Raw genomic sequence first — 19,471 nt, 5'->3', positions numbered from 1 at the left:
CAGATGTTGTCTCTCATAGATGTTGTTTTGCTTATTCTAAAGTGGTTGCTCTGATCACATTCTGTGGAGCAACAGTAACACCTAGTGGCTAAACGTGCCAGTCCATTGTCTCCTTGCTTTCCTTCCCTTCAAGAAGTACGAGTTCGAGGGGACATGGTGTGATTGACAGTTTTGACTTGCAAGGCCAACACTTAGCATCTCCAGGGATTTGCCATTTTCCTTTCAACCCCCCACCATGTTCTGTTTTCTATTAAAAGTGGTAGATGAAATACGAAACTCTTCCTCCCACCTCCCAACCCCCTTCACTTTTCTGGCTCATGGAGGAGGTTGTTCCAGTCCATCTTGATCTGTAGGTGGGTGGGCTACGAGTGGCCGAGCCTACTGCTTCCAGCTTGGAGCACTCATATTTCTGTAAGGAATCCAAGCTTTTTTCTTTTTCTTTTTTTGTCTGAAAAGGATCAAGCAGATCATCTCATGGAGGTTGGTGACCTCAGTGCATTTGATAATGTGGTGTTAACTTGCCTGCGTTAAGGCAGACCAAACCGATCTGTTCCAAGAAGTACCATTTCTTAAGATGTGGTATGCAGGATTGTTTGCCATGATCTACTGGGACTGCTAATTCATCAGAGAAGGACCCCCTAGAAAAATAGCATTTGAGAGGAAAGAACCCACAGATGTTTATTGTGTTAGCAGGAGAGCCCTTCAGAGGGTCTTCTTTCCCCCCTCACAGGGGAAAGTTTCAATTTTTCCATGGAAAAAAACATTAAGCAAAAGTATTTCTGCTAAAGCCCAGATCATTTGCATTTGTAAACAGAGCCTCAACTCTCTCTGGGAATTACAGTACTGAGACATTACGGTCTTGTCACATTCATGCTGTCTAATTTTAGGCTTCTGGTTTAGGTATTCTGAATTACCCATTGGAAGCATCTATTTAGGAGAGTCTTCACTGCCTGTTGACAGAGCCTGGACTCTTAATTTATGCTGTGGATGCATGCTCTTTTACATATGACATAAACTTGTATCACCACCCACTCAAAGAAGTAGTATTGCCTCCATCCACGTCCCCAGCTCTCCATCTAGCTTCCTTCCAATTACCTGTTTAGATGGAACCAATTCAACTGAAAACTAGTCTGATGCCTCCAGAAAAAAAAAATCAGCTCCCTGAACCTGTTCACGGCATAACTGCACAAAACCCTGGTGCTAACAGAAAGAAGGTAATGAGGACCAGTGGGAACGTGGCCAAAGTGGGACAAGGATGGGACCATTTCTTTCAGCTACTGTGCAGATGTACACTGAATTAAAGCGTGCATATAGTCATAACATCAGTCAGACCTCTTAAATTTGGTGTTCTCGATACCCGTTTGAGAGAGCAGTCAAAGAGAAATACAGCCTGATGGTGAGAAATGAGAAATATTGTGGTGGGATGTGTTGGGCACCCTTTACTCTTAGAAGAGAGCATGGCAGCCTTGTTGGGCTGGGCGAAAAAACTTCCTTTATGTTTGGTAAAAACGGTTTCATAGGTGGTAGACTAGAAGGTACTGAAACAAGACAATCAAAGGATAATTGTTATTTGTGATTCACAAGGGCTCATGGAACCTTTTCTATTAGACCCTTATGCTTTTTGTTTTGGATATAAAATTTCAAAGTAAGTTTTGTTTCTTACTGACAGCTGTGGTGTCTGCCACCCCTGTTGGTCTGGAAAGAGGCTGCATTTATTAACATCCTCTGATCTATTTATTCACTCAAGGCCAGACCCTCAAGGACTTCATAGAAAGCAAGCAAAAAAGTGTGTACTGTCTTTAGAGGGACTACCATGTGGTCCTACAGGAGAGGAGATCCTACTGACAGGAAGATTTTGTTTTCTCTCATTTTCATCCTCTGATTTGACTTATGTGCTACTTTGGAGTTTATGGCCAAACACAGGAGTTCCTTAACCCCGTGGTCCTTCCAGGCATTAAGTTTCTGCTAACATCCTGGGCCAAATCAGCTGTCTTTTGAGATGTCTCACATTCATTTTCATTTAAGGCTCAGTTACCTCTTGGCAGTACGCCATTAGAGACAACAGATTTATACCAGTAATTAGTATGTTTTGAGAGATCTGAAACAAGATCTCAAAACCTTGCTCCTTTGCTTAGGTACCTGGATACAGTGATGGATGCTTAACTCTACGCCTTCAACTTAAAAATCTGTAGCCTTGATAATTTTGCCTCGATTCCCTTTGAAATCTGGGAAAAGTAGTACATTAGTTTCCAATGCTTGACTCACTTGCAAACTCCTAATTTGAAAGGTCCTCCTTAATATCTTATGGCTACAAATACACGTATGTGTGAGACTGGCACTTTGATTGAATGTGGCCTGCCACTGTGGACTTGCTGCAATTGAAGATCCTTGCATTTCTGCAGGTGGGGGTACAGGTAGAAGCAGCGTGTTGTACTATGTATTTTAAACACCATGAGGAATGACTTGGAAATATAAAAAGCAAAGTAGACTGAGTACTATAAAAGAGTTCATATTTAGTACAGATTGTTGATCATGTAGTATTAAGTGGTTCGTTATATCATTGTTCTTCAATAATTTGAAAACTTAAATCTTCTACTTTTGGCTTGGCTAGTGATGTTGTCTTGAGCTGGGTTATAAAAATACTAGGCTTCACCTAAGCACAGATTGTTATAGTTTTAATCTTAATTAGCAAGCTCCAGATTTAGATGGATTAATACAATCACTCTTTCTTTCTTTTGCCATAGAAGTTCAGGAGTATAATCTGTCACTTCTGAGAACATAAAGAATTGGACTGGAAGCATTCCAAACTCTTTACTGTAAGTGTTCGAAGATTTAATGGAGTCCTCAGTCATAAAATCTTTAATTTGAACTAGACCTTTATATTCTCCATTCTTAAATTCACGGAGGCCCTTTATTTCCCTCTGTGTGCATTTTTTAATTCAAATCAAATGTAAATGTCAGTGGTTGATTGCACTTAACCTCCTTAGGTTCATATTTCTTATTTAATTGCATTACATTTTAAGGTTTAAGGCTATATATTTACTGCTGTTAATAGCACACCATATTTTAATGAAGCTGTTATCTTCTGCAAAAATATACAGAACAATGGAGATTGATTATACAGGATCTTTCAAAGAAACTGTATCTCAAAGCCATTTAAAATGAATAAACACAGTGGAGAGCTTCAGTTAATGTGGTTCTTTACCTAACACAGCTTCAAAACTAAGGAAATGAATGATTGGGTTATCAAGACTGTTTACCCTCCTCTTCCCCAGCCAGAGACTGCACCTCAGTAGGTCACTAGCCATAGCTGCAGTGTGCCAGGGCATATGTTACAAGCTGTGGTTGTTCTCAGAGATGCTCCAGAATTGCAGCACTGCTTTTTCCAAAGTCGACTCACCTCCTCTGTAAGCTGGCCAGACCCCCCCCTCTGCCTGACCTACAGCTCAGCTCTGTAAATCTATTGTCAGTCAGTTCAGGGAAGGCTCAGAACATGGGAAATAATTATCTAATTTTCTTGAAACATCTAAAAAAAAGGCAAGTATTACCTAGAGATCATGTACAGAAAATCTGGGACAAATCTACTGTGCTCCGCTAGAAAGCCAGCCAGCTGAACACCTGTTTTCAATGCAAAATAGTGCATCACCCTACAGTTGGGGCACTGCACTGGGTTTTTCACAACAATCTTAGAGTTAAATACTCAAGATGTGAATTGAGCCAAAAAATGTTTTGCTGTGAGCCACTTCTTTCCAGGCACACAGCGAGGCTGATAGTCTTGTCCTACCATTCCATCGCATACCAAAAATCTCCTTAGTCTGGTCAAAAATTTTTATTTCTTTTTTTGGGCAACAATCAGTTTAAACATTTCATAGTATCTTGCAGACTTTATCAGTTCCTTTCTGCCAAAAAAAAGAACAATTTATCTCTCTCTTTAGATTACGTCTCATCTTGCTTCTTTTATTTTTTTCTTCTTTTCTTTCATTATTTTTACTATTTATACCACATCATTTTTATGCCATTTCTATTATCCTTACAATAGCCATGATATATAACAAAGCACTAAACCCTGTGTTATAAAGGGAGGCACTGAGAGATTGCCCGATGGCTCTGGTAGGGCCGGGAGTTCAACCAGATTCTTTCTGGGTGTAGACTGAAAGCCCATGTATCCCTCCTGCCTGAGAGCTGGTGGCATGAGTGGTTGTGAGCCAGTGTAATCCCAGAGGATTATTTGGGGATTGGTTTTGCATCTGTAGAGAGATTGATCTCCCTTAGGCAGCACAGAAAACAGAAAGAGATGAAGAGCATTTCTTGTGGTGAAGGAGAGATCTGTGTTCTATGTGAGGAGCTGGATATTTGCAAAGTACAATTTAGTAGTTCTAGTTTGGGTCATTTAGAAATGGAAGCGAGGAAGGGAGGGAAATCTGCATGCAACCCGTTCAAGAAGGTGCTCAGACTGAGCTTGTTTGACAAAACCACCCAGAGGCCCTGGAAGAGGGGTGGATTTTGGATACCAAGCGCATTAGGTGTGGTATCCATTGGTGACAATAGAGTATACTGTGAACACCTAAGCTAGCATTAGTGTAGATGTGCATAGCCAAGAAATACTTGGATCCAGTTGCCTTGCAGTGACTTTAGCCTTTAATGCCTACAATGATTCTTTCATATTTAGCACCTTAGTTGCCTTTTTATTGCTTCCACGGAGGAATCTGTAAGATTCAAGAGAGGAGATAAGGTAGAGAGCCAGTTAAAGAGCAAGACAGTGCCACTGAACAGTGTTGGGGTTTACTTACATGATTGCTCCCCTTAGAATGAGTAGAACAAAATGTTCATAAAGGTAAATTGATAAATCTGGAGAATATTGTCTTTAAATAAACCCCAGAGCTCTCAGCCTAACACACAGCTGTAGAAAAAAGACCCCAACAACTGAACAGGATGTTGGGTTGCATTACAGTAAGAACAGCATATATATCAAAAAGGTGTTATTGTTATTACATAAAACACTGGTGAGTTCTTGTTCAGAGTGCTCTTTTCAGTACTGCTCACTCCACCTAAGAAGGATATGATTAAGGGGATAAAGCAGGGAAAATGAGAATAATACTGTGCCTTTCAGGTCTGAGTTACCAAAGCTCTTCAGTCTTGCTTTGTATTATCTTGTTTAAAAAGAGATCTTGCTGTGATTCCGTCAATGATTTTAAAATAATGAAGGGGATTGATCACATTGAAACAGACAAAGTCTATGAAAACAAGAAGACTTAATTTGAAAAATAGGATCTTGGGAAAATAATTAAGACAGAGAAGGGAGAGGCTCATGTGAATGCTTCAAGAAATATGTAACGTCAGTTATCAGTGGGGTCCCGTGAATCTAGATGCACAGTGCTTTAGATTAGAATAAGGTGAAGGTAGAACTGTAAGGAAAATATGGGTATGACAGTTGGATTGTGGCTGACTGTTTACCAGTAACACACAAAGATAGTGAAAGCCATGCTGGAGCATGCTCTGGGAAACACCTGCAGCAAGGAGGAAACAGAAGGTTCTGCAGCCTGTGTGGTAAGATCCAACGCAGGGAAAGATAGTGCAGGAAGGCACTGACTGGCAAGAAGTTAGCAGCATGAAGACAGATGACTGGCAGGGAAGGAGTTTGTGGAACAAGGTAGAGGAGAGAAGAGGGAGAAAGCATATGGCTGCTATTAATCCACCTTAACTGCAGACACCTAACATGAAAATACTGGAGGCAATTTCAGATCTTAGCTGGGCAGAATCATGCTGTGGAGGTGGTGGTCCCTGTACAATGGCTACAGTGCAGCGATTTTCAGCTTGCAGCCCACAAACTTTTGAAGGACCACAGCCAACTTCTAGGGGGCCTGTGAAAGCCAGCTAAGAAAAGCAGACTATTGTGGTTAGGCCTCATTGTCATGGCCCACAGGGAAAGTTCCTAGGAGATTTGAAAAAAATCAGTAAAAGCTGGAAAAATATGGATGGAACATACGGATTTGCCGTGTTGAGGAAAGGGGACTCCAGTGTCCCCACTTGCATCCCCCCCAATTCTTCTGTTCCTTGGCTCCACAGGGTGGGTGGCACAACCTCTGGGGTGTGCAGGAGCTGGGAAGAGGGTGCTTATTTCTAGAAATCCTTTCTTATCTGTTTTGTGTGCCTTTACTTGTGTATTTTGTCAGGAAGGGGGTGAACCCACTCCCTTTTATGCAATTTGCACGATACAGAAAGGGAACTCAGACTACCATTCATGTTGCATTGCTCAAGTCAGGCAACCTGGGTCCATGGGGAAACTGAGAGAAGTGGGAGGATTTCAGGGCCAGAGTCCAAAACTGAGACTTTCTTTGGTCAGGAAAGTCTTTGCTTCTCCGAGATTCAGAGAGAGTCCCTGACTCAGGATGGATTTTCAAATCAGGTAAGCATTCGGATACCACTGAATCTGGATATCCTATAGTCAGTGACTCTATTGAAAATTGCAGCCTGATCTCTGGTAGCTCCTTCCACTGCATGTTATAAAGTATTTAGTTTTGTTGTAGAAGTTCAAGACCGTTTGTGATTTGGTCTCAGGGTGCCCACCAGAGCTGCTCTATCACTCCCCTCCTCAGCTGGACAGGGGAGAGAAAATATAATGAAAGGCTCATGGGTCGAGATAAGGACAGGGAGAGATCACTCGCCAATTACCATCACGGGCAAAACAGACTCGACTTGGGGAAATTAGCTTAATTTATTACCAATCGAATCAGAGTTGGGTAATGAGAAATAAAACTGATTCTTAAAACACCTTCCCCCCCCTCGTCCTTTCTTCCTGGGCTCAACTTCACTCAGGATTTCTCTACCTCCTCCCCCTGAGCAGCGCAGGGGGACAGGGAATGGGGGTTGCGGTCGGTTCATCACATGGTGTCTCTGCCGCTCCTGCCTCCTCAGGGGGAGGACTCCTCACACTCTTCCCTCCCACGGGAGACAGTTCTCCATGAACTTCTCCAACGTGAGACCTTCCCACGGGCTGTAGTTCTTCACGAACTGCTCTAGCGTGGGTCCCTTCCATGGGGTGCAGTCCTTCAGGAACAGACTGCTCCAGCGTGGGTCCCCCCCGTGGCAGGACAAGTTCTGCCAGCAAATCTACTCCAGCGTGGGCTCCTCTCTCCACGGGGCCACAGGTCCTGCCAGGAGCCTGCTCCAGTGCGGGCTTCCCACAGGGTCACAGGCTCCTTCAGGCATCCACCTGCTCTGGCATGGGGTCCTCCATGGGCTGCAGTGGATATCTGCTCCACTGTGGACCTCCATGGGCTGCAGGGGGACAGCCTGCCTCACCATGGTCTTCACCATGGGCTGCAGGGGAACCTCTGCACCTGGAGCACCTCCTCCCCTTCCTTCTTCACTGACGGTGGTGTCTGCAGAGTTGTTCCTCTCACATATTCTCACTCCTCCCTCTTCTGACTGCAGTTGCGCAGGTTTTTTTCTTCCCCCTAGGTAGAGGCGCTACCACTGTCACTGATGGGCTCGGCCTCGGCCAGCAGTGGGTCCCTCTTGGAGCCGGCTGGCGTTGGCTCTGTCGGACACAGGGGAAGCTTCTAGCAGCTTCTCACAGAAGCCACCCCTGTGGCCCCCTCACTGCAAAAACCTTGCCATGCAAACCCCATACAATGTCCTGTACAGCATCAAGCAAGCAGGCAGCCCTCAGTGACTGAATAATGTTTAATGAACAGTTAATGAACAGGAACATAGTTTGAGGATACAGACATGGAGACAGACCTCCCAGTGTTTTCTTTAGTGACCTCAGTGATGGAAGAGGGAGCATGCTTATTAAATCTGTAGATGAGGCAAAGCTGGAACCGAATGCAAGAACACTGGAAGGCAGGATTAAAATTTCAAGTGATCTTGACAAATTGGTGATATGATCTGAATAAAATAAGATGAAACTCATTAAGAACAACTGCAGGGCACTATGCTTTGGCAGGAATAATTTTAACTAGCAAATACAGGATGGGGGAAAGTCAGGCTAGCAGTTCTGCAGAAAAGGTAGAGAATCCCAAACTAAGCATGGATTAACAATGATGTACAGATGTCAAAAAGGCAAATCCTCAGCAGGGCAGAGGTATTGCACAGAAGTATAGGTTATGGGTACCATACTATGAGATAGGTGTAGACCAGCTGGAAAGTCCAGAGGAGAATACCAAAAAGGATCAGAAGTAGGTAACATATGACCTACAGGGAAAGTCTGAAGAAGTTGGGATTGTTTTGCTTCTAGAAGGCAAGGAGAGGTGTTAAAACATTTTTAAAAGTACTTTGAGGAATTAAAAGTCTGTTCAAAGAGAGGAGGAATAGTTTGCTACATCCATAATGGAGAAAGTAAGACACTAAGAGCTTAAATTGCAACAAAACAGACTGAGGTTGGATGTTAACAAAAACTACCAGTACAGAGTGCAAAGCATTGGAATATGTTTTCAGAAGAGCACGGGGAGTTTCTGTCTTGAGGTCTTTCAGAAGAAGGCAGAAATTTTTGTGCCAACAATAATCTATGTATAATAGATCCTGCCTTCTAGCAGGGAGAAGGAAGAGGGATTGGATAACGCTTGCAGTCCTTCCTGGCTACTTCTGAATGTGTTTCTACTCTGGCAGGTTTGAGTGCAATAGACCTGGTGCTATTTGTGCCTTGGTTTTATCACACCTGTGTGAATCCCTACTTTATTGCATTCTTGGTGAGTCTGATGGATCAAGGGTGTGTCCACAAGCTCCCTGTGGTTGTGCAGATCAGTGCTTCAGTGCCTGTCCAGTTGGGAGAATTTTTGCCCGACATCAAAAGTGACATAAATTATTCTTCCCAGGACACAATAATGCTCAGAGTACGTGTAATTCCACCGGATGTAGTAATTGTCTCGCTGATCTCTTGAGTCATCACATTTTCCATCTGCTGAATTATGTTTCAATCTGAGTTATTTTATCCAGTATATTACTTTATAATACCCACACAAGTGCTTCACTCAGGCAAAGTTCTCATCTAAGGTCAATGCATGTTGCCAGACTCATGACTTCTGGATCATTTCTTGTGCTTCATACAGTATCACTGTCTATCATGTTTACTGTGTGCTAAACTGCTTGTGTAAGTGTGACGCTTTTTCAGTTCTATTCCATTTTGAGTTCAGCTGTGATTGATTTATTCCAGGTCAAATTCAGGAAATTTTCACACACTAGCTACCTCCTAGCTTAAAAGAAAAACCACCACAGTCCCCTAATATTTTCAGTTTGGCTCAGGTTTGGTTTGACTCCCCAGTAATAGATGTGTTACAATAACCTTAGTAATCTTATAATTTAATTTATAATAGAGATCTTGAACTCTTACTGTAACTAAACTCTTATCCATCTCTTCTAATTTTCCAAGGTTCCTTGACTGCTTTGTTGTATCACAATGAAATAATCTAGGCGTCTTAGGAAGCTAGAAGGGATTTATCCAAATTATTTTTGGTTTTAGATGGTCTTATCAATGACTTCTTTCTAACTTCAAAAGGACACTTCATAATTCTAAAGCTCCACAAGGTTTTATCAACTAGAACAAAGCTGCTTTTCCTTTGGTCTCTTCTTAGTACCCACATGAAAAGTGCACTCACAACATCCAAGGGATAGGCCTTTCAAAATTTGTTTGCCATGATTCTAACAACATTGTGACTCTTTTTTTCAGCTAACTACTGCTTTGTAATACTCTAAGTGGAGCTGAATAGTTGAGATGGCATTGCAGTTCTGGGGCTGGACTCTGCTTACAGGTATGACAGTGCTTTTCTACCTTTTTGAGCCACCTTTCAAACTGAAAACATTGTAGAAAACAAATTCCTCTTTTGCTGTGTCACTCCACTGTTTTTTCCTTTGCAACTGAACAAAAATCAGACTAAACTTTGAATGTTCCTTTTATCGTCTGTATTTCCCCCCACTTCATTTATTGGCTGGCTTGCATGCAGTGTATGTGTTTAAAGAAATTATAGATGTTTTCGCAGAAGTTTCTGATGTCTTATGTCCCAGGTATGCCCAATGGACTAGGAAGCTGAAAAACACTCCAGACCATGTGAAACCCCATGTGTCCACACACGTCCAATGAATTAGTCTTCTGACATGACAGTTTAAGGCTGTCACTTGCATGGAAGGTGAGCAGCGTGTGGGAGGAAGGCCCTCCAGGCACTGCTTTTTTATGATAGCAAAGTCAATAGGGTTGGTAAATTGAAAACCTGGCCTTTGCCTCATTACCATTTCCCCCTGTGCTTCCATGCATCGTGGCTTTCCAGTATGCACCCTGCCTCTTCCACCTTGAACTGAGTTGGTGAAATAAGTCCAAATAATTTATTTAGCCCCGATTGCCTTAATCTTTAATTAACATGCTTATGCACAGGCATAAAAAGTGTAGCTTTATATTTTGAAATATAGTATGTCTGGTTTATAAGAATAGGACTGTTCAGATTTCAAGGGTTCTCCTCCCAAAGCTAGTCCCTCTGATAAATTGAATGAATTATGTTTTTGTTGGCCGTCTTTGTTACCTCCATCACTGTGTTTCCAATTTATCAACATAGTTTTGAGAAATTGTTAGAATATGTTGCACTTGTAAGCACCGTGGGGAGAAAAAAATATTCATTTATTACTGCTATTGTGTTTGATTGTATTATGTATATCCAAAGGGCTAAAATGAAATGTCATCTTTAATTCTCCCCTTACAGTAGACAATATCACCCTTTCTTCTCTCTTTCCAAAAACAGCTTGGAAGTTAATTCTTCATTTTCATTTTAAACCAGCCATACAGAGTAGAAGCAAGTGTGCATTAGGAACAGGGCAGAAGTAATGGGAGCCTGGAGATCTGAGCCCTATTTCTGGCTCTGCCTTTAGCTCTTTGCAGTCTTCAGCAAAGTCATTTGACCTCTAGTCTCCAGTCTCCCAGTTCATGAAATAGGAAGAATATTAGCTTCCTACAGATGTCTCTAATAATTTGCCAGAATCATGTCTTGTCTAATCACCTGTGTTTAATATCTCCTAGGGTCTTGCAAAGTCAGTGAAGGCTGAAGCAGCAAATTTTGCGTGCAACCAAAAATAAAATGCTCTTGGACAGTTAAGACTTGAAGAGTGCAAAGAGCTTCTGAAGGGGCTAACCCAAGCCAGGAGAATGGGTCAGATAGCTACTGGTGCTGTTTAGTGCTATTAAATACTGATAAATGGTCTATCCCAGCTTGTCGGGACAGGGAACTTACTGTGTTTGGGACAAGAGGCTGAACCAGGCCCTCAGCACACAGCCTGGAGCTGCAATAAACTGCCTGGGGTGGGGGTCCACCTGCACCCAGTTTGGCTGTGCACACACAGCTGAGGATGATCACTCAGATTAAAGGCCAGGGGAGCCTCAGAGAATGGCCCAGTGTTTTGGGTATGGTGCAGTTTCTGACTGCTTTCACAGGAGAAGGGTGAATTTGAGGCAGTTTGTAGCCTTACGGAGAGGGGAGAGCAGAGAGTAAGCCTCTTTTTTTGTTACCCTGTCAGGCTGAGCAGAAGGTTCCTGAAGACTGACTCTGAGCAAAATGGCTGAGTGGCTGAACATCCTAGAGTGAGTTGCTGGGAGCTGTGTATTTTCTTGGGGGTGGGAGATGGGAAGGGAAGAAATTCCCCTTGGTAAGGGACACTGAAGGGAAGGGTGCTCAGGCTGACCTGAGCCAGGACTGGGGACAGAGGGCCCTGTTATGCTCCTGTTCCAGGCACTGAGAGCTTTTTGTAAATACATAGTGGCTGTTTCTGAGTGGGCTTGGCAGCTCGATGCTGCTGGACCAGACCTTTTGAGCTCCCTGGGGGCCCAGGGAGTGCTGATCCATTGCCTGCTCTAGCCATGGGTCTGGGACACCCTGAGGGCAACTGCGGGGCAACCCCACGGAGGCCTTGCTGAGCTGTGGTGCAGACTGCACCCCTGCCTCCTTGTGTGATTTGCTCCAGTGATTAATGACAGCGGCTGTTTAAAAACCTGGTGCCTCATTTGCAGTCTAAACTTGTCTGGTTACAGGCTCCAGCCAGGGGCTATTTATCTCTGTGTGCAGGCTCTGGAGGTGGGCACCGTGGGGGAAGGGGTAGGTGCTCATCCGCGGGTGGGGGATGAACCTAGCCATTTTCCCAGTATCTTGTAGGAATTGTTTTCCAGCTGCAGAATCTCGCAGGGATCGTGTTGCCCCTGAGGAGAAGAGGTCCCTGCCTTTGCAGAGCCCCACAGGGAAGCCCTAGGCTCCAAGGATACCCCAGCAACATTTGCTTTTGATGGTGAATCAGGGCTGCCTTTGGATGGCTGTACAAACTGCGAAGGTGCAGAGGGGGTATTGTGAGCTTGCAGGATCTGAGGGTAAAAACTTAGAAACACAGTTGTGTCATATTTAAAAAATAAACCCCTCCTTGTGGTGTTTGGTTCAGTTGCTTGCCCAGTCAGTGAGCTGCAACAGCCCAGGTTTCCCTAGAGCTGGGAAGGGGACACTGGAAGGCCAGAAAATGGGGTCTGTGACAGTGCTGCCAAATGGGGGATGTACAACGGCTTTCACCTCAAATTCAGCTGCTGTAGAGAGAGGCAGCCTTGCTGCTGGCTTCCTTCTTGGGGTACTGCCTTTGCAAAACACCCACATGGTTCCACAACTGCAAAAACATTCCTCCTGTCTGTAGCTGGGGTTGACTGTGCAATTCTCCAAGCTCAGGGCCATCCTGGGTGTTTACGTGTGATGCCAAGATGAGCAGGATGCACGTACTGAAGCAGAGATTACTTTTTCACTGGTTGCCTTGTGAATGAAGCCTTAAAAATGATGTCTTTTGTACTTTATCTGTGTGACTTCTGCAGTGCAAACACGGCAGCAGGCACTAGCTTTTGGGTGTTTGGGGTGCACTGCTGCTGTGCAGTGGGTTCCCCTCGAACTGGCTCTTGGCTAATCAGGCAGACGCAGAGCCTGGTGATCTGTGTCGGCGATGGTTTGGGTTTGGGATCAGGGCTCGGGCTCCCCTGGTGCTCTCCCTGCCTGTGCCCAGAACTGCCTGCTGACAGGGTAGCTGGAGCCCAAGCTGCTGCTGAGCCTGGGCTTCCCGTGGGGATGCTGCCAGCGCTGCCCGGCTGTGAGCGTGCTGCCCCGCTGGGTTTTGTGCCCACGCGGGGCCGCGGCTCGCCTCCCTCGGCTCGGCCCGGGGTGCCCGGCCCCCTTCACCGACGGGGAGCCCCTTCGCAGCGGGGTCTGCTGCGAGGCCTGGCAAGGGTTAACGCCGAAACCCCACGCCCCCTTTGACGGAGTCGGACCAACCTCGCCAAATTTGAAAAGGCATCCGGGGCTGAGTGTGCGCCCTGGGCGCAAAGAGCCGCGCTGGCCCCGGACCCCCTGCGCGGGCAGCAGCCGCCGCCGGGGCTCGGCTTGCCGAGGGACGGGGCTTCCCTTTGGGAGCCGCAGCAGCGGTCCCTGTGTGCCGGGCACCCCTGCCCAGTGGTCCCCGGTCCCGGCGGCACCTCCGCGCCGTGGGATCCCGCCGTGACCCCGGCCGGGGGAGGCGCGGTGGGGCCCCGCGCCTGCCGTGCCGTGTAAGGGGAAAAGGGGAGGCGGGAGGAAAACCCTGTTCTTGCAAAAATGCAGTTCGCTCTCTTCTTGTCCTGGTGCTGCTGCCTGCATGGATGCGCGCTAGGGACTGGCTTCCTCTATCAATTCCCAGCATCAACCCTGCAGCACAACTACCCAGAGCAGAGCTCGGGCTCGCCGGGCAGCGGCTTCGCCAGTCGCCGGTGAGTAAGAGCGGATGTGCCTCCCTGGCGAGGAGACTGTCCCCGTCGGTGGCTCCCGGGGGGAGTAACGGGCACGGCAAAACCACGGGCAGCAAACCCCGCGGAGGGTGCGAGGGGCTGGCCGCGCTGCTGCTCCTCGGGGAGCAGGGCTGGGGCTGCCCTCATCCCAAATGGGGTGGGGGAGGCTCCCTACCTGCCCGCAGCAGTGTCCCTCCCTGGGGCAGGGAGCGACTAGGGAATCGAGGAGCTGAGCGTTGGCAAATGCAACCCGCAAAGTCCCCCCCTTCTTGCCTCCCCCAGCCCACCGGGGAGGGGAAGGTGGCTGGGCCGGGTCCGCGGTGCAGCCGGAGCCGTAAAACCTCCTCAACCGGGACACTGGTGATGCCGGCAGAGGGAACTGTTATAGCCCTCGGCTGCGAGGAAAAACTCGTTCAGCTCAACAAAGGAAAGACCTTAATTGCAGATCTGTATTCAAGAGCTGCAGCTTTCAAATAGCTGTTTAAAAGCAAGCCTCCCACTCTTCTTCTCTCCCTCCACCCCAAACCAATTTCTTATAAACTTAATGTAAATCAGTTTTGATTTACTGTATCTTGCTGCTTCAGTAGAGCAAACAATTTAGGCTTCTCCCCCCCCCCCCCCCCGTTTTCTCTGGGTACTTCTCTAGAGGTGAAACAGCTGTTCAGATGAATGAGCCGCACTGTATAAAGCAAGAGAGTGGCTTAACCTGATTCCAGTTGTTCTTGAATTTCACTGGTGTGTTTTTTTTTTTTCTGCGATTCCCTTAAATGGGGACTTGGGAATTTAATATTCAGGGCTCGTCCATCCTGTCTTTACCTCTTTTCTTCCTCCCCTTGCTAATACCTAGTATGCATGAGTTACACTGCTGTGGAGGAGGGCTTACGTTAGCACCGCTTATTTGGGCTAGGAATTGGGGTAAGGCATCTACACAGCAGATTTACATCAGTGTGTCACAGAAGTACGAGAGTGGGCGCTAGCCTTGTGCCTTGCATGGTTCTCACATATGGTGCATATTTCATCTCCAAGTGGGGGTGGTTTTGTTTGCTGGCCTGTCAAACAGGCCTCAGTCTGTAGGGGGTGTGATGTTAAACTACAGTAACTGTCAAAGGGTTTGAAATGGCAGAAAATTATAGGAGAGTAATGGGATAAACCTATCCCAGCTGGATCTGTTCCAAGGTACCCCCTTCCCAAAGCATGAGCTGCAATGAGAACCACATGTCATTTGTCTTACATATCTATTAGCCTGCGGATCTTTGTTCAGAGCTACCACGCTTACATGAGTGCGGACCATATCTCTGCTCACCAAAGACCCTTCCCCGATTCACACTCTTGCACAATTTTCCCATGCCTCAGTTGTTTGGAGAGCTGATGCTTTGTCAGGGGACTGCGTCCCTCTCCAAGTCTATAAAGTGTTGTATAAAACCATCTAAAGCTGATTTAAACAATGATGTTGGGAAAGCTGGTAGGTTTTTTTTTTTTGTCCAATGAAATTTTGCCATGTGAGAATCTCCCATTCTAGTTTAAAGCAGAGGGGGAAATAAAAAATTGAAGGGAGGGAAAAATCACTGGTGGATGTTTTGAAATAAAAATTCAAGTGCTTAGTCAAATATCACACGTTGAAGCAATCTTTGTATGTTTTGATTTCCTCTTGAGTGGTGGAGTTTTGTTGTTGGCAAATGTCTAACAGCTTCACTTTCTGATGGGAAAATCTGTGTGGGAAAACTTTACCCAGCCACAATGTTGGACCTTTGGGGGGAGCCTCCTGCAGGGTGCAGCTTCAGGTTGGGATAGCTGTGCTTTTCTGGATTTAATATGGTGCTGGATAAGAATGAGGCTTTTTGCTTTAAAGTCTTACATTGATCTATGTGGGTGTGAAGCCTTTTTTCAGGGGACTGAATCAGACTGGTATAAACTGTTGTTTATGTTGTTCAGTGTCCCTTTTGCCATCTAAACAGGGAATCTTAGTAGCACCTGAATTATGTGAAGCAATAGCAGCTCCATCACAGCAGAGCTTGCTGGCCTCTGCCCTGAAGAGGCTGCAGAGGACACAAGATAGTGGGTAGGTGATTACTATTAATGATGCTACATGGCCAGTCTCACTTTCTCTTCTGCAGCCTTCCCAGTGAGTGCTTTGCCCAGTGACCTCTGGCACTTTTCTGGGGTACCATCAGCCAAGCATAAGCAGGCCAGAGCCTTGAAAGTTACTGCTGCAGCTCCAGGTTTTGGTATGTTGCAGCACATACTGATGCGATGTTCTACAGCTGACATGTTTCCTTGATACAAGACACACCATGTTCCTGCAGTTGTCTTTTTCTGTCCTTGATCAGCAAACGAAGACATGATTGAGCTGTTTGGGAATCTGCTATCAATTTTTTTAAATTAGCTTGTCATAAAAGTTGTATTTTTCCAAGGGGAAAAAAAAAAGTTGCTGGAATCTTTTGTCTTCCACCTAGAAAACCATTCAAAACTCAATAGCTGATATAGTCCTTGGTATCTAGGTTGCAGGCTGTCTTGGAGATGGGCTTCTGAGGCTCTGAGGACTGCTGAACATTTGTTCTGCCAGACAACTAAGGCCCTGGGCAGTGTAAAAAGCTTGGGGGGGGATGGTGGAGAGAAATTTGGAAGGGAAAAAAATTATTCACATCCTTCAAAATGAAATTGTGGAATACTTGTTCTAGTGGAATGTTGCTTGCTTTGTTTCCTTTTTTAAAATGAAAAGTCTAGCTTCTGGTTGGCTTCAGTTGACAGATCTTGTTTATTAGACCAAAGACAATTGCAGTCTATCTTTGCATCTGCTTGAATTGCTTTGAACTTCTGTAGGGGATGTGCAAGTAATAATGACTGAAATCCAAGCAGCAGTGTTTGTTGGCATTCTATAGGTTGTAGCAGCCTCGCTATTTTGTTTGAAATTCACATTCAGCACATGCATTTCTAACTTGCTACTGTGTTAAGGCAATGAGAATGGGAAGTGGGTCTTACCCAAAGCATAAGAATGGAGGGGGTGTCTGCCAAGCTGAAACCGTTGTCCTCCAGCCTTGGACATGAGAAGCTTTGCTAACAGAGTTAAGGGAAGCTTATTCCTGTGCTGGAAGTAGCTTGGTTCTCAAAGAACACCTTCATCTGTGTTAGTTCTCTTTGGAATTGGTGTTCTCCCAGCTTAACTTCTCATCCTAGTTTCCTGTAGGTTCAAATTAGTCATGCATCAAGTCCTTGTGAACTCAAGTGTGGGAGTTAGAAACTTCTGAGACTAGATGCAGCGCTTAGACTGGAAACCTCTTTGGATGTGAGGTGGAGGTAGCTGAAAGAAAACTGCCAAACATGAACCAGAAAGTAATGTAGGATGGTAACTCTTCCTTATGACTATCTTTACAGTAGCATCACAAAAGTCAGCAAAGTCCAACTGTGGTAGATAGATCTTCAAAACACTTATACCTCAGCCTGAAAGTTTCTTCCTGTGAATGAACATTAGAACCATGATGTTACAAATAAGAACACCTACTTGGTGTCCTGCTGTCTGGACTATACTAGTAACTACAAATCAGTACTTATTTTGGTCACGTAGTAATTCCTAGTGCTTGCCACTGCAGTGATGTTTCTTGAGGATGGATAAGGAGAGGAAAGTAATATCAGTCAATTGAAATCTATAAGTGCAACTTTTGATTGCTAGAGGCAGAGGTTTTGACATGGAAGGCCAGGTGGCTTCATCCATTTCTTGTTGCCACATATGTGCCTCAGAGCACACAGCCCAGGAGAGCAAGATCTGGGTTCCAGTTGTGCCTCTACCAATGGTTTATGCTGTGTCGGAGGGCAAAATCACTTTGCCATGGATTCAGTGGAACAATTAAACATGGTCTGTGTGCTGCTTTGATGTGGGAAGGATGTTTAAACTGTCAGCTTTCCTGTACTATAGCTTGTCTGCCCCCCCCCCCCCCCCCCAAAAAAAAAAAAAAAACCCTGAAGAGTTGATGCTTTCAGATGTTTAGGTGATGCTTGAAATATGTTGTTAATTATTCCTTGAGGCTAGCTGTCTCCTATTCAAGTGACCTATTGGCTGGCTTTCAAGATCAAGATATCTGGGTGGATCTGTTATAGGTAGAATCTGTTCTTTTCAAAATAGCTGCCTGCATTGTGCCTGGTCCTACAGCTACACACTTGCTAGGATGGAATTGCTCCTCCCAGTCCCATTTGAAGGACTGCGCACAACTGCGCTGTAATGTAACAACCTCCAGTCTTTTAGGTGAGGTTTTAGTACTCTTAATAAGTGTGGGTCTCTATGTGATAGAAGCCTGTTCTTAATATTAAAAGGTGATCTATAAATCAGTATCCTGATTTATGCAGTCTGTCAAGAGTGCTTTCAGAACATGTATCTGGAGTTTTCCTGATGGTTGTCTGTTAATTCTCTCTTTACCAGAGAAAGATGATTTGAACCTGATTTCAGCCCCGAATTCTGAACCTCTTGTGGCTCTTAAGTGGGTGTGGAATATAAAACTATACATATTGGAGTAATGTGGTTCTTTTTACTGACAGGATCTCGCTTTCTGAGTCATTTGCTCCATCACCTAATAGTCTGTTCACTGCCTGAGGTCTCTGGTTTTCTATGGTTTGCCATGGACTGTGTGAGGATGTCAAGCAAACAAACTGGGATTTGTGTCATGCTGAGTCCTCTGCGCCAATTCCCCTTTGAAGTGCCCTACCCAGGTACCCAAGAGGTCAGAAGGTCTTAAGCTCATCACCAAACCCTTGAACTATCCAGTGTTTGTTTCCTGGACTCTGCAGCTGTATGATCTTCATCTGACTTGTGGGGTTCAGTGCTGTAACTTTGCAATGCAATTAACAGTGAAGCCAATGGTAGTGTAAGGACCTAGCAACACTGGAATGGCTTTGAAATACCAGACGTGACTGTAGTTACTGCAGTAAATTGTATTCGTTTAGGAAATCTCCTACTGTCTTGCCTTTCCAGCTGCTTGTGTGAATCATTTCCTCTCATGTAGGTTTCATTTACCAGCTCTAGGAAGAAAAAGGGAGTGGGGAGGCAAAGCAATGGGTGGCAGTGAACTTGTGCTCCCCTTGGATAAATTAACAAATGTGTCTCTTTCAATAACCCTTATTTGTTCATTTTCTCAAAGCTGAGCTTGTTAGTGCGCTAAAATCCTAGTCGAAACACATCAGGTTAGAAACTTCACAGCTTTGCTTGGGGGGAGTGGTTCTGTGACACTTGGATCATAGAATATTTACTCACTTCTTTGTTTTATTGGGCTATGTCTTGATAAAGGGGGAAAAATGAAGAATGACTTTGAGTTAACGATGAAAGACTAAAAGCATAGAGTGCTTTAGGTCTGCTGGATTAGAATAATGGACCAGCTACTCATGCTTTTTCCCACATTAGACCTTTAGCATGTCTGGAAACATTATTGTTTTGTACAGCACAGACTAACTCTCCTGTACGGTAATACTAAAATTCATCTGACCTCATTTCTGCAATATGCTCAAAGCTCTCAACTGACTTTTAATTAGAGAGATGTAGACAGTGTTTAAATTTACTTTCACTGAGGCATAATGTTTATTTTGAGGCTTTGAGCATAAAGGTAGCCTGTGCCAACTTAGATATCATGAAGACTCTATTAAGGACCATAGCTGCAAAAGTTAAAAAAAGCATAATGCTACTAATTGGGTTACTGTCCTGCAGTTTTTCAACTTTATAAAAAGTTGAAT

At 44.9% G+C, this 19,471-nt stretch overlaps 1 protein-coding gene across 9 annotated transcripts in view; it reads left to right on the top strand.

Annotated features, from left to right (window-relative positions):
- Positions 1–9,677: 9,677 nt before the first annotated feature.
- The window catches only part of COL26A1 (collagen type XXVI alpha 1 chain), a 187,149-nt gene continuing 177,355 nt past the window's right edge, over positions 9,678–19,471 (top strand). For 8 of the 9 annotated variants that reach the window (XM_075517864.1, XM_075517860.1, XM_075517862.1 and 5 more), the window contains exon 1: positions 13,326–13,741. In XM_075517864.1, coding sequence (XP_075373979.1) covers positions 13,590–13,741 — 152 coding nt within the window. In that variant the 5' untranslated portion in view covers positions 13,326–13,589. Of the gene's footprint in view, positions 9,750–10,002; positions 10,125–11,496; positions 11,561–13,325; positions 13,742–19,471 lie in introns of those variants that run through there. The other variant, XM_075517868.1, reaches the window with a different exon arrangement.

Source organism: Mycteria americana, chromosome 15, assembly GCF_035582795.1.
Source record: "Mycteria americana isolate JAX WOST 10 ecotype Jacksonville Zoo and Gardens chromosome 15, USCA_MyAme_1.0, whole genome shotgun sequence".
In the NCBI taxonomy this organism is placed as follows: Eukaryota; Metazoa; Chordata; class Aves; order Ciconiiformes; family Ciconiidae; genus Mycteria; species Mycteria americana.
Note: the sequence above shows the minus strand (reverse complement) of the source record. Positions and strands in the feature narration are given on the sequence as shown.